Source organism: Eupeodes corollae, chromosome 1 (genome assembly GCF_945859685.1).
Source record: "Eupeodes corollae chromosome 1, idEupCoro1.1, whole genome shotgun sequence".
NCBI classification, from domain to species: Eukaryota; Metazoa; Arthropoda; class Insecta; order Diptera; family Syrphidae; genus Eupeodes; species Eupeodes corollae.
The window spans coordinates 8,216,151-8,235,879 of record NC_079147.1 but is presented as its reverse complement, the minus strand read 5'-3'; the positions used below and the strand labels follow the sequence as shown (position 1 = coordinate 8,235,879).

At 36.2% G+C, this 19,729-nt stretch overlaps 1 protein-coding gene across 1 annotated transcript; it reads right to left on the bottom strand.

Annotated features, from left to right (window-relative positions):
• Nucleotides 1-13,641: 13,641 nt before the first annotated feature.
• LOC129939339 (abscission/NoCut checkpoint regulator) lies at nucleotides 13,642-15,264 on the bottom strand. Its single transcript, XM_056047316.1, has 4 exons — nucleotides 15,121-15,264; nucleotides 14,802-15,010; nucleotides 14,247-14,742; nucleotides 13,642-14,184 (listed from the first exon to the last, which is right to left on the bottom strand). Exons 1-4 carry the CDS (start codon nucleotides 15,166-15,168, stop codon nucleotides 13,897-13,899), a joined length of 1,041 nt encoding a protein of 346 aa, XP_055903291.1. The 5' UTR covers nucleotides 15,169-15,264; the 3' UTR covers nucleotides 13,642-13,896.
• Between the last annotated feature and the right edge of the window lie 4,465 nt (nucleotides 15,265-19,729).

The following is a 19,729-nucleotide window of genomic DNA, read 5'->3' as shown; positions in this document are numbered from 1 at the left end:
TGTAACAGAGGCAATACTCCCACTTTCGTCTTTCCGAGCTCGGAAAATTATGATGGATGGGAGGATGTGCTTGATGTTGAGATGAGAATTGGAGAGTTTCCCCTTTGAATTCGTTTTCGGATCACAAGTGGATTCTTTTTCAAATTAATTTCGAGTCGAAAAACCCTCCGCCTTATAGAAATCCCAAAAGAACTGACTTGACGAAATTGAGTCAAATCGCTAATTCCAAACTAAGCAACTTACCGAATCTCACTGAATCGATAGGAGACCTTGAATCAAAGGTGAAAACCTTTGAAACTTCTAGAAGTAAAGCTTTAAGAGTCTCTTGCCCAGTTAAATATAGCCGTAAAACCCTTCCTTCTAGGTGGAATTAAGAACTGTCCAGTCTTAGGAAAATGCCGAGGACAATTTTCAATATCTGCCACAAACATAAGTTTTACCAACCGTATAAAGACTCTCTTAAAATTTACAAGCAAGCCCTGTCATCAGCCAAAAGACAAGGCTGGAGAGAATACTGTCAATCAATCGAAGACATAAAGGACTCCGCAAGGCTCAGCAAAGTTTTATCGAAGGAACATTGTAATCCTTCATTTCTAAAAAAGCCTGATGGAACCTGGACAGCCTCTCCAGCCGAATCTCTTGAGCTACTGATGAAGACGCACTTTCCGGGTTGCGAGAGTGATAACCCCGAATCGCTTGACACCACAGAGCTAAACGTAGCTCGTGTGGAACAAGTCAATTCCGTTATAACCAGAGAAAATATTTTGTGGGCCATCAATACTTTTCCTCCATATAAACCCCAGGCATGGATGGCATACTGCCAGTTATGCTTCAAAAGTTGCATGATGTGGCAGCTCCATGGCTAGAACAAATTTTCAAAGGATGCCTCCTTCTCAAACATGTGCCCATGTCGTGGAGACAGGTCAAAGTAGTTTTTATCCCGAAAGTGGGTAGGCAAGGATTTCAGACCAATAAGCTAAACATCTTTGTGCTAAAAACTTTGGAGCGCATTCTTGATTAGAGAAATCCTAGATGGACGACCTCTCGAAAGCTCTTAGTATGCTTATCTTAAGGGCAAATCTACGGAGACTGCCCTCGATGAGGTAGTGCGTACTGTAGAACAAACAATCTATTGTAAAGAATTTACTCTTGCCACCTTCCTAGACATAGAAGGTGCTTTAACAACGCCCTTACCGAATCCATAGAAGAATCGCTCGTTAAGTTCGGTGTAGAAGACTTCATTCGAGAATGGATTATTTCTATGCTCAGTGGTAGGAAGATTCGGGCCACTCTAGGCAATACAATCGCAACAAAACACGTGAGTAGGGGAACACCCCAGTGTGGTGTCCTTTCGTCTCTTCTATGGCTTCTGGTCATGGATACAATTCTCGTTAAATTAGGATGATTTGGTGCTGTTGGTGTCAGGAAAGTACACCTTTGTGATTAGTGAAATCACGGAGTCAGCTTTGAAGAAAGTTAGCAACTGGGCCGCGAGTTTTGGACTAGGAGTTAACCAAAGTAAAACTGAACTGTTACTCTTTACCACCAAAACTAAAGTACCGCCCTTTACGCTACCACGACTCAACGGTCAAATCCTATCATTGTCTTCCAGTGCAAAATATTTCGGAGTTATACTCGACCCTAAACTAAACTGGAAACTTAATATTGAAGTACGGGTTAAGAAAGCTAGTGTTGTCTTCTACGCCTGCAGCAAAACTTTCGGCAAAAAGTGGGGACTTCAGTCGAAGATGATTTTATGGACGTACACAGCCGTAGTACGTCCAATCTTAACATATGGGTCGATTGTGTGGTGGCCTGCTCTTAGCAAAGCCTATAATATCGATAAGTTAAAGAAGGTTCAAAGAACAGCTTGCGTGGGCACCACAGGGGCCATGCGTACTTTTCGAACGACCTTTTTATTAAATACATAGTTTCCTGCAGCGCTATTATAGGCTGAAGGAATCAAACAGCTGGTTGATTCCCTCAGATATTGTCTCGGTAGACACTGACTACTGCACTCCTACTTTGAGCCATAGTAAGGGTTTTAAGGTTATTTTCCCATCCAGAGAAGATTGGGAGGATGACATCGTGTCGATAGGTTTCGACACAACCATCTATACTGACGGCTCAAAGATGAAGTGCGGAGTTGGTTCTGGGATCTTTTCTGAGTCCCTAAATGTAGCCAAATCCTTTAGGCTTCCTGACTTTGCTAGCGTTTTTCAGGCTGAACTGCTGGCAATAAGGGAGGCATGTAAGATACTTAAACAAAACCGAAATGCGGCTATCTTTACCGACAGTCAGGCAGCTGTGAAAGCCATTAACTCGGCCATATCCTCATCTAAATTGGTTCAGCAATGTCTCGATGAGCTTGCAAGCCTAAATATTAACCTCGGTGTCACCCTGATCTGGGTTCCGGGTCATAGTGGTATCGTGGGAAATGAACGGCCTGACGAGCTAGCCAGGCAAGGGTCGGCCCTTCATAGCTCACTTGCGGAAATGGTTAACATTCCTCTTGGTGATATGAAGGGTAAAATCTTTTCTACCTACCAAACTGAATCAAACCGAAGGTGGAGCAGTTTACCCAACTGCATTATAGGCAAGACACAGCCAGGATTGTTGCGGTTTGTACCGGACATCAGCCTATAGGAGTTCATACGGAGAAGTTGGGTATCTCCTACAACACCTATTGCCGTAGTTGTAGTGACCAAAGAGAAAGTGAAACGATAATCCATTTCCTCTGCAAATGTCCTGCTTTGGCAAACACTAGAATGAAATACTTTGGAAAAGCATTCTGTCAAGAACTTGATAAGCTATCTGAGACAAAGATAAGAGACCTAATCTTTTTTCTCAATGCGACAAAATGGCTCTAACATAATCGCTATGAAACTTCTCTATAAATCTGTCCCTTTCAATCACAGGTCAAACGAGTTTTTGGTATCAAAACGACGCACTACAGCGCTAATTGGATCTCGGGCTAGGTTGCCTTGAGATCGCCATTTCTACCTACCTACCACGACAAGGCCGACGACGACGACTCAACTGCTACTGCAGTTGTTTATATTGTGGCTCCCTCTTTATAGGGGTAAACATTTCTGTGGCTACAAGTCATAACCGCCTAACTCGAGTTATGACGAAATTGAGATATTATCATAATCGTGTTCGGAATATCAAAATCTACTTCCACTCAATTTTTTGTGCCTGTACCTCTTTTAAAACGGAAGTTATTAACAAAAAACCTAATAGCTTAAGTCAATTTTTCAAAATAAAAATTTGGAAAAACAACTTTACTCACACAAAATATGAAGTTTATTTAACGTCGGTTTCTTATCTTAAGTTAAGTCTTTTAGGTACCAATTTTTCGTTTTTTCATAAAGACCTATCTTCAGTATGGCAAAAATGTTTCTTTATTTGTACAAAAAAAAATTAGAATAAGAGCTTAAGTGAACTTAAGAAATTCAGTATCTGAGTATTTTTAAAAACTGCCATTTTTCTTTTTTGTCTTAAATCAACTTAGGCGGTTGTTCCTAAATTCAGAAAAGAATACTCGTTTTCTTAACTTGAGTTAGGCTGTTATTTGTTACCTACAAGCTCATTTTCAAAATAACCGAAACCGGGTATCCCTAAAGTATGCAAAAAAAAAAGGAAGATATACGTTCGTATATATATAACTTCAAACAAAGGGGGGGTTCCGCATAAAGGGGAGTTGAAATATTTATTTTGTTATGTAAAATTAAATACAAGATTTAAAGTATTAAATTAATTTTTGTGTAAAATAAAAATTTAAAATTTGCTACATGCATATAAACATATATATATACAGTTTATAGCCTTTTAAAATTTAATTATCTAAATAAAATAATTTGTTATTTAAAAAGAAAAGCGATGGAATTTTTATGAAGCCTTAAATCATGAAGATGATGGCTTAAATTTTTTCTAAAGGGATGAGAGAGTAAGGGGAAAATGGGGAAGAAGTGATAAGGAAAAGAAGCCGAGGAATGGGGTTGTTCTTAGCGAGGAAGACAACCAGGTAGGGAGGGTTATGATAAATATCTCGCGCATCACTACCACCGGGATGCTAGACTGGTATTATTTTTTTGTGATGAGTCCTGGGTCGAAGAACCTTCGAAACCGCTGAGCTACGGGTTCTATTAAGCCAGTCACGACCCCAAACAGGCAAAGCGGCTCGTTACAAATGGCGCCCGCAACGTGGAGCCCTCTATCTGAATTCTGAAGATAGAGTGGCTAAAGAGTTATTTTGAGCCAATTCATTTAGTTTTTTTTATAATTTTTAAATAATTTATTAACATTCTTTATATATTTTTTTTTTCATTTAAATTCGAATTTGATTATGTTGATTTTGTGAGTCCCGGTTACTGGATATGAGGTATTTGGTTCCGCGTTGCCATAAGTGAAACATAATCAAAATTTTCTTTTTATTAAAAAGTGATGTGAATCAAGTGTTTAAGTCTTTGAGTATTCTTGATAAGGAACTCAAATAGCAAGACAAGTGGCACACACTTTAAACAAATCTTAATGCTCGGAAGAGACCCGTTTATGAAAAGGCGTATTCGGAGGTCCTTCCAGCAAGTCATTTATTTTCGGAGAGTTTTAGAGTCCTTCAAGGATGAAGTAAGTGATTCGTCCTTGGAGTTCTGAAACTCAAAGATTACATTTTCTTTTTCTCAAGTCCTTTTTTTAACAATAGTTAAAGTAGTTTATTTTAATTTTGTTTTATTATCTGGCTCGCAGAACACGGCTTCTTTTCCGTTTTTATCATTTCTTTTCCTATGTATTTCTCTTATCAGATTCTCATCCCTTTATTTTTTTATGAAGATACACTTTGAAAATAAACACAATATTTAATAATAATCAATCATTTTGAAGTTTTTAAATTTTCTTAATATAATAACATAATACATTTTTTTTATATATTTTGAAAACATTTTTGAATTATTTTTCTTTAAAATATTATATTTGATGGTAAGTTCGAACAAGAATTTCAGGTTTGGAGCTGGATGTTCGTGTTGAATTTGGTCACGTATCCTTATGAAATTTTCCTTATCGTCTCAAAAACTTATAGTTGATTTTCAATTTGATTTTTTTTGTTGAGATATCATTTTTAAAATTTAGTTTAATATTAAACATCCTGTTGGAAAAAGGGTGGAAATTGTGAACTATAATCAAAAATATAAACAGTATAGAATTACAATTACTTTGAATTGAATTACAGATTACATACATTTTTTTTATCTTTGAAAATAATTTTAAAATTTGAACGTCCTTTGATAATCGAGTTTTCGAATTATATATTTTTTTAGTTTAATACTTTTACTATTAGGTACATTTTTTTTATTTACATTTTTGAGCACACAAAGCAAATTGCATTTTTTTTGGTTTATACTTCCAAATAGATAGTTTTTTTTTTGAATTTTCCTAGTTCAACCTGCATTAGGACCAAAATAGAGTTCGAGTGTCCTGTTCTGGTGAGGGTTTTCGAACTGATTAATTCATTGATCTTGAGTTTTTTTCTCGGATTCAAAGAGTCAGTAGCGGAAGTCTTTTTTTTTTGTATTGAAGGGGTATACTCGGTAGATTCTGGTTGAGGTATGAGCAAACAGAGAAGAAAGTCTTTCCAAGAGAAACTTCAGGAAGTCAGTTTGTTCAAAGATTTAGAAATACGATCGATCGTTTTGATCTTAATAATACGTTTAGTTTTTCTGAAGATATTAACTCAATTGTTTCTGATTTAACATCTACCATGAACACTGAAAACGAAAATGTTGACATTGGCGGTAGGGTACAAAATACAGCCGAAGGTGAAGCCCCTGAAAGCGGTGGTACTAACCATAATGCAATTAGAGTAGATGAAACAAATGAATTGTTGGATCGCATAGAGTCATCGATAACTGGTAATCAGGTTAGGCTCATGCAGACGTTAAATGTTTTTATGAATAACGTCATAGCAAAGTTGGAGTCGATTGGTATCAATCAACAAGAAAAAAATAATTCAAGGAATATTAATCCGTTTTCGATAAACGCTGATAGAGGGCCGGAAGTTCTTACCTCGGAGCCAAGGCAATCAATTGCAGCATCGTCTTCGCTTAGCACGCCAGATAGATGTAGGCTTGATCGGTGGAATATCAACTATGATGGGTCTGAAAATGTTTCCGAATTTTTGTTCAAAGTCAAACGTATGCAAAAATCCTCTGGTTATACAGATGAACAGATGATGGCAAATTTTCAAATTTTGCTCTCATCCGGAAGTAGGCCAAACAAATGGTTTTGGGCATATCTTAAAAGAAACCCTAATGCAAAATTTAGTGACGTCAAAACGGCAATGAACAAGGAGTTCGGTAGACTCGAAAGTGATGTCGAAATATATATGCGTTTGCTTACACGAAGGCAAGGTCCTAAGGAGTCATTCGATGATTTTTACTATGCTGTAGCGGGTCTCAACGACCGATTAATGGAACCGTTTGACGAAAAGAAGATGATAAACGTTATTCGAAACAACACTAAGGATAAACTCGGTGAAATCTTGTTGGCTGCGAATGTAAAGAGCCTTGAAGAGCTCAGAAATAAAGCGCGAGAGGCTGAGCGATTTTTAGCTAAAAGATCCTTAGTACCAAAAGTAGTACATGAAGTTGCTATTGCGGAAAACCAAGAAGTTGAACCTTTCGAGGCTGAGGAAGTTGCAGCTTTTTCAGGTGCTCGAAAAGCAACTTCAACGGCAAACTATGTTTGCTGGAATTGTGACCAGAAAGGCCATGCGTATCATTTCTGTCCATCAAGAACCAGAAATTTGTTTTGCTTTCTTTGTGGAGCAAAAGATGTGAGTACTGTGGAATGCGGTAAACACTCGGGAAACCTGTACGGGAACGAGAGGAGGAGTGGGGATCTTCGTTCCACCAGGAATGCTCCGAACCACTCCCAACAATAAAATCATTTCCATTCAACAACAATTTAAGTAAAGCTCCTGATAAAGACGTTCCAATCAAGATCTTGGAACGAAGTCACGTCGAAGATTCTGAAGTTGCATCCTATCCCATTAAAGCGTTTAATCTTCAGACATTACATGATCGCAAGATGAATTATGCCAAAGTTCGTGCTCGAATTTTTGGGCATGGCTATAATGTATCAAGCTTTCATATTCAAAAGTGTCGTCGAAGGTTTCGACAACGAAAAAAATTTCGTAAGCAAATTGTCGAAACTATAATTTCATCTAATTCAGATGGTCGGATGTATGCCGACGTAAAGCTTTACGATGAATCTGTCTTCGGGTTGTTAGATAGCGGAGCTTCAATCTCCGTTATTGGAAAAGATGGTTGGACATTGGTAAAGAAAATTGGTGCAGAAGTAATTCCATATAAAAACGCAGTGCGGACTGCGGATGGAAAATCGCATGATATCGTGGGATATTGCGAAGTTCCAACAACGTACAACGGAGTTACCAAACCAATTACTTATTATCTAATCCCCAACCTCACTCAAAAGCTTTACCTTGGGATGAACTTTTGGCGAAATTTTCATTTAATGCCTGAAATCAGTGAAATTGAAGGAAATATTGACAATGGTGACGAGGAGGTAAATTTTAAAGATGACGCCCAACTGATAGATCTTCTTCCAGAACAAAAACTTCAGTTAGATAAAGTGAAAAACCTGTTTCCCAACTTTATGGTGTTAGGCTTAGGGAAAACGAGTCTAGGATGTCATACAATCGATACAGGTAACGCTGTACCAATTAAATCTCGACATTACCCACTGTCTCCAGTTCGTCAAGAAGAGGCGTACAAGGAATTGGACCGCATGTTAGAGCTTGGAGTTATTGAAGTCAGTAATTCGCCATGGAGCTGTCCGGTCGTTTTGGTGCGAAAGCCTGGTAAAGTTCGGTTATGTCTCGACTTTCGAAAAGTTAACGCAGTCACGGTAAAGGATGCGTATCCGTTGCCTCACGTTGAAGGCTTATTGAGTCGCATAAGAGACACTCACTTTATCACGGGGATCGACTTAAAGGACGCGTACTGGCAAATACCCCTTGACGAGAAGTCTCGAGAGAAAACCGCGTTTGCAGTACCTGGTAGGCCACTCTACCAGTTCAGAGTAATGCCTTTTGGTCTTAGTAACGCGGGTCAGACAATGTGTCGAGTTATCGACCAAGTGGTGCCCAGTCATCTCCGTGATAATGTGTTTGTTTACTTAGACGATTTGCTTATTTGTACTGCAGACTTCAAGTCTCATATGCGCATTCTTACCGAAGTGGCAGCTTGCCTTCGTCGAGCGAACCTTACCATCAACTTAGACAAAAGCAAGTTCTGCATGCGGGAGATAAAATTCCTTGGGTATATTGTCGGCCAAGGAACTTTGAAGACTAATCCTGACAAGGTGGAGGCAATGGTTAACTTTCCGCTTCCAACAACAATTCGACAAGTGCGAAGGTTTCTCGGTCTTACCGGATGGTATCGCCGATTCATTCGAAATTACGCTGATGTCACCGCTCCACTTACGGATTGCCTTAAGAAGAAGACAAAATTTGAATTAACACCCGAAGCGGTGTTGGCTTTCAACAAGCTTAAGGATGCACTTTCCTCATCACCAGTGTTAAAACAACCTGATTTTTCGAAAGAATTTGTCATCCAGTGCGACGCGTCTTCCGATGGAGTGGGTGGTGTTCTTTTCCAGTTGGATGAGAACGATAATGAATCACCTATTGCCTATATGTCAAAAAAGTTGAACAAAGCGCAAAAAAATTACACAGTTACTGAGCAGGAATGTCTTGCAGCTGTATTAAGCGTCAGGAAGTTTAGGCCCTATGTTGATGGATTACCTTTCAAAATAATAACAGACCATTCTAGCCTAAAATGGCTGATGTCGATGAAGGAGTTATCCGGACGACTGGCTAGATGGAGCCTGGAATTGCAAGGCTATGATTTTACAATTGAACATCGAAAAGGGGCTCTCAACGTAGTGCCGGATGTCCTGTCGCGAATGGAGATGGAAGAGATTTCTGCAGAGTTAACCGTTTCAAAAGCTGACTATGAAGAGCTAGATTCTTTAACAATAGGTAAAGAGATCGATCTTGATTCTGTTGAATTCGATTCGGAACAATATTCTCAGTTGAGAAAGAGCATCCTTTCCAATCAATCTGCTCTTCCTGACCTTGTTGTATCGGGAAAATATATATACAAAAGAGTAAGGTTCAGGACTGGTGATGTGGTGGAGGAGGATTCATTGTGGCGTCTTTGGTTGCCAGATGCTCTCACTTACGAATGTATTAAATCAGTCCATGAATCTAAACTCAGTTGTCATGGTGGTTTTACGAAAACTTATTGTCATTTAAAAAATAAGTACTACTGGCCAAAAATGGCTAAAGACATAAAAGCGTTCGTGAGTGACTGCGATACTTGTAAAATGGTAAAGGCCCCAAATAAGGTTCTTCGTCCACCAATCACCAAGCAGATCGTGACGGAAAGACCAATTCAGAGGTTGTACATAGATTTTTTGGGACCTTATCCGCGTACGAAGCGAGGAAATGTATCTGTTTTCGTAGTAGTTGACGCTTTCACTAAATTCGTGTTCCTCAAACCAATGACGAAAGCTACCTCGTCGAAAGTTATAGCTTTCCTCGAAAGCGATATTTTTCATACTTTCGGGACCCCTGAATATATTCATTCCGATAATGGGCGACAATTCATCTCCAGCGAGTTTAAACGGTTTTTGTCTAATTATGGTGTGCAGCACATCCGCACGGCACTATATTCTCCGCAGGCTAACATTGCCGAGCGCGTTAACAGGAGCGTTTTGAGTAAGTTGAGGGTGATGATATCTAAGGAGCAAAATGATTGGGACGATCACTTGTCAAGCATAGCTTGCGCTCTACGTTCCGATGTACATGAATCGTTGAATTGCCAACCATACTTTGCTCTATTTGGGCAAAACATGATATCTCACGGATCCTCATACCGACTTTTACGAAAACTGGATGCCTTGAACGACTCGGAAATGTTAGTCTTGCCAAAGGCTGTGAAAACCGCCCTCGCGAGACAAAATATATCGAAGAATATATTCAGGGCATACGTTAAGTCAAAAAACACGTACAATACTCGTGCGAAAGCCGTCAATTATCGTGAAGGACAAGAAGTTTTTCATCGAAACTTCGCGCAGAGTAACTTTACTCAGGGCATTAGCGCTAAACTTTTGCCTAAATTTGTCAAATGTCGCGTTAAAAAAGTTATAGGCAGTGCCATGTATGAACTAGAGAATTTAAATGGCAAATCCTTAGGTATATTCCATGCCAAGGATATGAGACAATGAATATAATTTTCTTAATTTTTTATTTTTGCCCGACTAGATAAAAGTTAAGTGGGTTCGCGTCCCACGTTTTCCTTGAATCAAATGATTCCTGGTGAAAAAAAAAAAACATTTTCATAATTCGTTTCACTAAGAAACATTTTTAAACCATTAAAAATGCGTTCTTCCGACGGCAAAACATTTTTTTTAACCTTCTATTTCCCGTCGGCAAAGCATCTTTTTCAAACTTCATTTGCCGACGGCAAAACAAAAAGAAAAAGAAAACAAAAACAAAAACAAAAGCAAAACTAACAAAATGTAACCATATGGTCATTGCATAACCAATCTCCAATTCTCATACAGAGGTATGTGTATATGTGCGTATGTATATTTTTGTGTTTACATTTTATTTGACAAGACTTAATCCGATTGCTTTATTGCCAATCAATACTTGAGTTTCTTTGATGTTTACTTCCTATTTTTGTTATGTAACGTAAATTCGTTTCAAGTCACGATTTTTTTTTGGAATGTTTTTTTTTTTTATCTCTGTTTTTATTAGATAGGTCGTGGGTTCCTTTGCATGTTCCTTGTGGGCGATACACTTGCAAAATGCAAAGCCCTGTTACCTACAAGCTCATTTTCAAAAGTATGCAACAAAAAGAAGGCAACACTTAATAGTTGGTAGCAATCGTTGCAGATACGGAGGCGGTAAAGTGGAAATGTTGGTTAGGAAGCTTAGGTTGAGTAGATTTTCTAAGAAGCAACATTTCCACGTTACAAAAAGAGACCAATCCGCGCTGATTCAGAAGCGTGAGATAAGAACTGGGATTCGTGTGTTGGTGAATTAGAGAACCATCAACGGGATAGGAGCTTTTCTCTATTATATGAAAACGGGTAGTCCGCAGGTTGGCTAGGAAGCCTAGACCTTTTCCAAATATAATAGCCGGAGAGGAAACTTCTTTTATAAAAAGCCCTCAGTCATCTTAAAGTGAATCCGAACAATAATTTAAATATTCCAATTATCTTTGCCAAAAAAAGGCAATTGTTTTGTACGTTTATTTTTTTTTAAATTACAATCAGTGTTCGAGAAACTGAAAAGGAAATAATTATCCAGCCACCAAGGTAAAATGTCGATTTTATTTGCAATTAGATATATATGTATGTAATATAGGTATGCACGTAGATGCATATATAGAACTATATACATATAAGATTCTGTTCTTTGTGCTTAAATTTAAAAGAAATCCTTTTTTTTATCAAGCTCCCGAAAGGTATCCTGAAGGATAAAACACCTATAAATGTTCAATTACAAGTGTTTTGTTGGGAAATCTATCCATAGTGAAGTAGGATTTTACACGAATAACAAAAACAATATCCATAGTGAGAATAACACCGATAAAAGTTCGTGTAGAATCTCACTATGGATAGGTTTTTGACATTCTTGAAAATTATCCATTTTATTAGTTTTAGTTAGTTTTTCTTGTTAAGTTAATTTTGACTTTTGATTTTCACAAAACTTTCTTCTTATTTGTGTGTTTTTTTTTTATTATTATTTTGACAGATCTTCTTTCAGTTGTACCAATTTTTAAATACAAAAATCTGGCCACTGCGGATCGTTTTGTTGGGAATTTCTCACTTTACTATATATGAAATGCGAACAAAACGCACGTAATGGTAGTGGTTGATTGACTATGGGAAGGGAAAGAGCAGCCTTTGTACTCTTTTTCTTATTATTATTATTTTTTTTGGCCACTTCCCTTGTCCCCCCATTATTATGAGTCGAAAGATTAACTACCGGTAAATTGGATCGAAGAACTCTTTGGGAATAGACATTAGAATTATCATTTTTTTTGTTCTTGTTTTTACTTTTTGTAGCAAGATTTAAATTATCATCCACTTGGCACTGGGCACTTATATGGGCATACAACTCAGATTTCAATTCACTGAGAGACACTTTTATATTACTAATAGAGCTTAGAACAAAATCAAGTTTGGCAAAAGATTTAAGACTGGTATTAGTCATGCAGGTGTTACACCTCCAGCACAGATTAGCATTAGTTTTAATTACTTTTAGAATGCTTGGACATATATTAGAGCACGAAATATGAAAAGTCAATGAACAAATTCCGCACAATATTGTTTCATCATTATTAATGATTTTATCACACTCAAAACAAATTGTAGACATTGCAATGCAGAGCCAAACAAAAACACGTCTTGACTATTCAACGACACAAAGACATTATCTTTTAAGATCAACTACAAAATAATAATGTAACACAGATTTTGTCAAATTGCAATCTGATTTATTTGAATTTAATTGATGATTATGATGATGATGACACACACTACGGCGTATGAGTACTTTCATTTTTTTTTACAAAAATAAAAACCTAACAAAAAACAATAAAAACTATACTAAATACTAATTTACTTTCGACTCAAATAGCTTTTCAAAAATTAAAAATATTGTCTTCAAACTTTTTGTATTTCACAGAAAATATTGTTTTCGATATTCAGTAGTTTTTTTTATAAAAATCCAACAGTCCGTTTTTTCATACAAAAATAAAATCTACAAGAAATAGTACGCAAATTTGGTAAAAATTGATGTTCGGTTCTTGATATCTCCGAAATCAATTTCATTCATCCAACTTGTAAAAATTTTAAAAATGCTACTTACATTGGTAAAAATTTTTTTCGACTAAAAATCTATTTAACAAAACTAATCAATTTACTTATCTATCTTTCAAATTGATGTCGTTTTTTTTTTTTTTTTGTTATCACTATATACCAGTATAATATCTTACAAACAAATATAGCTTTTGCTCAGTACTTGTTCTACTTTAAATACAAACTCAATATTGTGTGTCTTAAATACAGTCAGAGTGTACGTGCAGTACTGGTAACAAAAATAGTAAAACTAATACATTTTTCACCATAAAAAACATGGCGTAATTTTTAAGGACGGACGAAAGCAAAATTGTTTTGCTTGGAGGAAAATGATCACGCGGAGAATAACTCAAATTTCACTCTCAAAATGGTAGGTCATGGAGGATAAAGCATAATGGTTTGGGCTTGCTTTTCCTACTATGGCTTTGAACCAATTTTGGATCAACACGTTTATATTGACATTTTCAAAAACATTATGCTATCCTATGAAGTTCAAGAAATTCCGCTTTTGTCGGTCTTCCAAGAGGTTAAAGACCCAAAAATATGAGCAAGAATTGTAAGACGTACGTATGTTTTGCAGATAATAGTTAATCGAAGAACAGAAAAATCTATTTCATTGTCTCAGAAAACCCAAATACAAAAATAAAAATGTATTTGATTTATAAATTTTTCAAATCTTCTGCATTTGATGCTAATTAACAGTGCATATTTTATTAAAATAAATAAATACAATTTTAACAGTATGATACATCTTAATAAATAAGTTCTTACATAAAGTTAATATTTATTACAAACAAATAAGCAAGCAACTGAAAGCGGCCTTTAAAGAAATAGAAAAAGAAAAAATATAATGTATATTAATTTTAAATAATTTCTCTAGGCCAAAAATAAGATTAAAAAAAACCTTTAACTTATTTTTTGAAATTAAAAACAAAAATATTAGAAGTGATCTTCTTTGAATGTTGGTGGCTTGCTGTACGGTTGAGTTGCATGGCCACGCCATTCTTCGTCATCTTGATGACACTCATTGAAACAATTTCTACAAAACAAATCACCATCACAGCTTTGACATCGCAATACAGCATCTTCATTGCATATCGTACACCAAGGAAGTTCTTCTGTTGCTTCCGTTGAGTTGGGATGGGTTGTTGCAACGGGTTGCAATGGTTCTTCTGTCAAAAGTGCATCACTACCACTTGCAGTGGGCAGTCGAACTTCATCCACGTACTAAATCATAAATACAAAATAATGAATGATCAATTTATTTTCTAAAATTTTGAAGACCTTACCCGTTGTATTATGTTTTTAAGCATGGTTTCATCGTCTTCCTCGTTATCACTTGGTGTATTTGCGTCTGTCGTTGGTTTTTTAGTCATATCAGATGGATCCGAATCTCTTAATGCAGCTAAACGCCTTTCAATGTCGGTTATGGGATCATTGGTGGTGCCTCCTCCTGCGACATTAGAATCAATATCTTTTTCTTCGACAAACTGTTTCAAGAGGTCGTTTATCTTCTCCTGTTCGGTGCGTTTGTCTGTCGATAGGAGAATATCTTTTTTCGAATAGTCCTTCGGTTTGAATCCTTGCAGATTACACAAACGCAAACGGAGACTTTCCTCATCTAAGTTATCATCCCCATTTCCCTTGAGGCCTTTGAGTCGTCTTTGTATTTCCAGGTCTAAGTTGTCGGTAATTTCATCCGAATCTGTGTTTTTGCTTTGAGTTGCATTGCTTGTGGACGAAATAGGCTCCAGGACAGGACCTAGTGAATTTATCGGATCAGTTCTACAATTTAAGTTAACAATTTAAGAACTGAAAAGTCAGGAATTACAAATAAATATTACATTTGAAATATCTCATTCGGTTCGAGTTTAGTATTTAATTTGGTCGAGTTAAGCGCAGAGTCCTTGTTGCTATTAGTTGCCCCTACAGCTTTAAGTGTCTCGAAGCACCTCAAGCAAACTTTCAGTTTCTGATTATTCTTGCGAGGAACTTCAATTTCGTTTTTGAGACATTTTAGACAAAAGGAATATCCACAATTGGCGCATCCAGACTATTGATTTGAATACAAAACAAATTGTTTATTTATCAAAAATGTTAAGAAGTTCACCTAATAAGATATTATTTGTATCTTAAAATTTATTTAAAGATATTTATATTAACCTCTTTGCAAAATATTCCATATTTTCGCATACATGCGTAGCATGACATCTTATTAGAATATTAGCTATATTTTATTTTTTTTATAAAGTAACTAATTTATTTTGAAGAAGTACAAAAATTAGAAATAGAAATTAGAACTTCTGATTAGATTTTGACCTGAGATTTTGACTTATTTAGATTTGACAGCTGATTGAAGATGTCAAAATGTGTGAAGGAGGCTAGTTCACATTAGGCGTGTCCCACAATGAAAGTTCTGAAGCCCCTTGTGGCAATAATAATTTTAAATATTTGAGATCATTGACATAACAGTTATGGACTGCTAGTCGATAATAATTCTCAAACAAAACTCCACTTAAAAGTGATTCCACCCGAAGCGGGATAGTTCACCTCCGCCGGTTTTCCTCTGCCAGTTTACCACCGCCGGTTTACCACTGCCAGGTTACCTCTGGACAGTTTACCACCGCCGCTTTACCTCTGGACGGTTTACCTCCAGAGCAGGTAACGTAGTTTATTATTTTCAAAACTACCTATTGGCAGAAAAATCGTGGCCAATGTCTCGTTGGTATGACCCTGACGCAAAAAAGTGAAGAGCAGAGCAAACTCTTAGCGGGATGGGAATGAAAGTTATTCGTTGTCCCTGGGTCATATGGGGTCGTAATTCCTCCAAAAGAATCATTGCAATTTCTCTCGTGAATCTAAATAATTCACGAAAGCGCTCTTCCGGCATTTCAAAGGGATTCGTTGAATCGCGCAAATTTCTCCTTTGTATCCGCATTTGATTTCGGCGTTCTCTCGCATGCTCTAGGTGGACTCGCGCACTAAACATTTTGTAGTATATTATTATTAATATTTTTTAAAAAGTAGAAACGGACACTTTAAAAGATTTCAATTTTAGATTTTTGTTTTGAAAATCAAAAAATGACAGATTGAATTATCGCCTTCCAATGGAAATTCCAGTAAAAAAAAATCCCAAAACTAAAGTTATCGCGTTCAGTTATAGACACACAATTTTTTCCAGTGGCGATAAGTGGGGAACGAATCGTTTAATTTTTTAACGACGCGAAAAATTATTGTCAGAGTTACAGAACATGGGTCCTGGACAGAGCAGGTAACGTAGTTTATTATTTTCAAAACTACCTTCTAATTGAAAACTTTTGACATTTAGTTTTGTGTTGTTCTTTATTTTCATATTTTATGAAATTAACTATGACACTTCCACAGGGTTTTTTTATAAAGCAAAATATTCATTTGATATTTAATTAAGTTTTTGTGTTTTTTTGTTTTGTAAGGACAGTCCTCTATCCTCTAAAAAAGTAAGTAAATTTCAGTCCAGTAGATTTAGTAAAAATTGTTTAAAATAAATAAACTCTCTGCCAAATGGCACCATATTATAAAACGCCAAAAGTAGTAAGATTGGGCCTTGCATTACCAAAGAAGCACCCTGTGAGCAAAATAAGACACATTTAAAATTACCTTAACTGCTCTGGAGGTAAACTGTCCAGAGGTAAACCGGCGGTGGTAAACTGTCCAGAGGTAAACTGGCAGAGGTAAACCGGCGGCGGTAACCTGACAGAGGTAAACCGGCGGAGGTAAACAGTCACGTACCGGATTCCACCTTCTTCCTTCCTTCTTATAGGTTTGACGGAAAAAATCATAATCAATTTTCAAATGCCATCTGTTGTTTATTAGTTTTTTTTCTAGGCAAATATATTATTATAAAGTTTGACAAAATAAACAAAATACAAAAAATAAATTCCAAAGTTTCTTTATATTCCCACCGAATCTAATGAAAAGCCACTAGCTATAAAGAACAGGCTCCATGCAGATCTATCTGGTAGATCAATTTAAGAGAAGTTCAGACCGTAATTGTCTATGCTCTGAAAGTAGTGAATGTCAAACAGAGTTGATATATCTGTTCAACAATATTTGGTAATTAACCATGAATCGGTTAATGCCACAAAAGAAAACTTGGGAATTCTGGAAAATAATTTAATTTGAAAAATAAAATGGCTTACGAAGAACACTTTAACCGAAGAAGTGTGTTTACTGATGAAGCTAAATTGTAGTATATAAAGTTAAGATAATCACCTCGATTATCACTCTACTAAAACCCCTTAAATGTAGTTACACTTGAAACAGAATTATCCTCTAAGTTTAACTATCTAAGAATATGTCTACGAGAGGATTTTCCCAAATTCAAATTATTTTCGGAGAAATAAATATTTTGCTGAGCAGCCATCCAAATCGGTTGGGCTGCAACTAATCGAACAAAAAACATAATGGGGTACTTTAAACGCGTTTTTCTCAGAACTGTCTTTTTGAATCTGATACCCACGATTTCTCAGGTTCTGCCGAACCAATTTACTTGAAATTTTAAGAGAGTCTTCTTTAAGGACTTGTCTAATCCGGAACTACGGCCATCCGTATAATAGTTTTTACTATTTTTAACAAATCAAAGAATGTTCAAGAAAGTGGTAACATTTTTTTTTCTTTAGGCAGTAGCCATTTTGTAAAAAAAAATGTTTGTATTCCGTAGTTCCAGACATTGCGACATTATTATAGATTAATAATCTTTTTTAGTTTTTGATTTCCGATTTCTAGGAGAGTTAAAACAGTGGGTATGGTCACGCACCAAATTTTTGAGACGCACCACTCCATCAGCTGATAACTAACGGAATTTTGCTTCTAATGTGAATAAATAATGTATACAAAAATTGATGGTAAAATTGTTGCTTACTTTTTTTTACAGCACTTCAAAAATTACCTAAAATTCATGTCTCTGGACCAGAATACCCCCTTCGTGTGGCGTTAAAAAGGTTACAGCCTTTTCTGACAAATTTGGAAGTAGTGCCACTCCTAATTCCCGCCTATCTGCCCGAGACTAACGTCTCAGTCCCCTGAACCCCTCACACCGTTCTCTGAGAATAATTCATCAGTCTTCACGACTATTGACGACTCCTTTACCAATCAGATTGATTTCTTGGGACAATCCAAAGTGGAAGTGCCTGGAGCTGATAAAGTTTCCAATTTTGTCATAAATAGGTCTCCGTCAATTGCTATTATCTTCCTCACAGTTATTTTGAATAATTGTATCATCAGCAGTTTCTTCCCTGATAAATGGAAAATAGCCATAATATTTCCAATCCCCAAAAAGCCGCAAGTAATTAGTGTGACAGAATTTCATCCCATATCTTTGCTACCTAATCTCTAGAAAACTTCGCTCACTGAGTCAGTAATTGGGTCTAGAGTAGGATAACCAGTTCTTCTTCAACATTTCTGACACAACTTTTGGTATAAACAAAGACTAAACGACAATAGCCTGCTCGCTTGATATTAACAAAGTATTTGATTCCGTTTGAAAAGAAGGTCTAGGAAACCAATTTTCGTCCGTTTTTACGTCCTTTACGAATACCTCCAACCCCTTAATACACTAACATGTTAAGGAAAATTTCAACACATCCCAACCCTCTTATTAATTTCATTACAGGCAACACAACACCAAACGACCAATATCTAGCTGTGCTGTCCGTAACGGACCCCCCCCTTACAATATCGATCAATAAAAATGAGGGGGCGACTTTCCATTTCTGCAGCACGAATTTCTTTCTAATTTTTTTACAGTTAGGTAGGGGTCTTAATAGAACATGTTTTAAATATTAAGGCGAGGAAAACCCATTAAAGTAGTATTCACATGAGCGCGACCAACGAACGACGAATGAATTACAAAATATGAGTTTTTATACGTTTGAAGACATATTTCCACACAAATTCTTAACAAAACGATAGCAATATAGTTTCCATTTGATTTATGATACATACTTTTACTTTTCAATATAATATATTAATAAGTTTAAGAAAACAAATTTATTCGTCGCGAAAAAAATTATAGTTGATACGAACTTTCAAACTTTATTCGCGTTCCACATAATCCACACTCGCAACGAATAAAATAATCGCGCGTACTTAACCTAAAAAATCATTCTTATTTTGGTTTCGGTGGTGAATGGTGTTCGGCTGTGGCTTCAATCGCGACGAATTAAAAACTCTCATGTGAAAGAAACGTCAAAATCGACGAATATTCGTTCATTCGTTGGTCGTTGGTCGTGCTCATGTGAATAGTACTTAAGTCATAGAAAAAAATATTTTCTTTTTCGGACTTAACCCTTCTTTTTTGTATTTCATTTTTTGGGCGTAAAATAAGCGTTTTTGAATTAATAACACGGCGTACTAATACAGCTAGGTGTTTTGTATGTAAAAAAGTGAACTTTGAAAATTAATTTAAAATAAAAATAAATGAGGGGTCAAAATCCGTGCTGCGGTAATGGAAAGTTAAGCCGTTAAACAACTAAACAACTAAGCATCTATGAAATTTAGCTTCGAAAAGATGGTCAGGTTATGATAATAAATTGCAATGAAATTAATTCCACAAATATTTCTGTCTTTTGTAATTATTTAAATATATATATTTATATACATATATCCTATGCAGCCATAAAGTTTTGCTAAAAATACATCGGCTTAGTCAAGGTGAAACTTCCATAAGACACCCAATGTCCAGATTAATCGAAATTATTATTGTTTTTATTGAAAAATCGGTAATTGAAAAAAT

What these genes read in the sequence shown, in the direction of transcription:
- LOC129939339 (XM_056047316.1), bottom strand. Translation starts at nt 15,168, where the DNA reads ATGTCATGCTACGCATGTATGCGAAAATATGGAATATTTTGCAAAGAG. An exon ending in CCGAATGAGATATTTCAAAT is followed by an intron (nt 14,743 to 14,801) that starts GTAATATTTATT and finishes CTTAAATTGTAG; the next exon opens with AACTGATCCGATAAATTCAC. An exon ending in TTAAAAACATAATACAACGG is followed by an intron (nt 14,185 to 14,246) that starts GTAAGGTCTTCA and finishes TTTATGATTTAG; the next exon opens with TACGTGGATGAAGTTCGACT.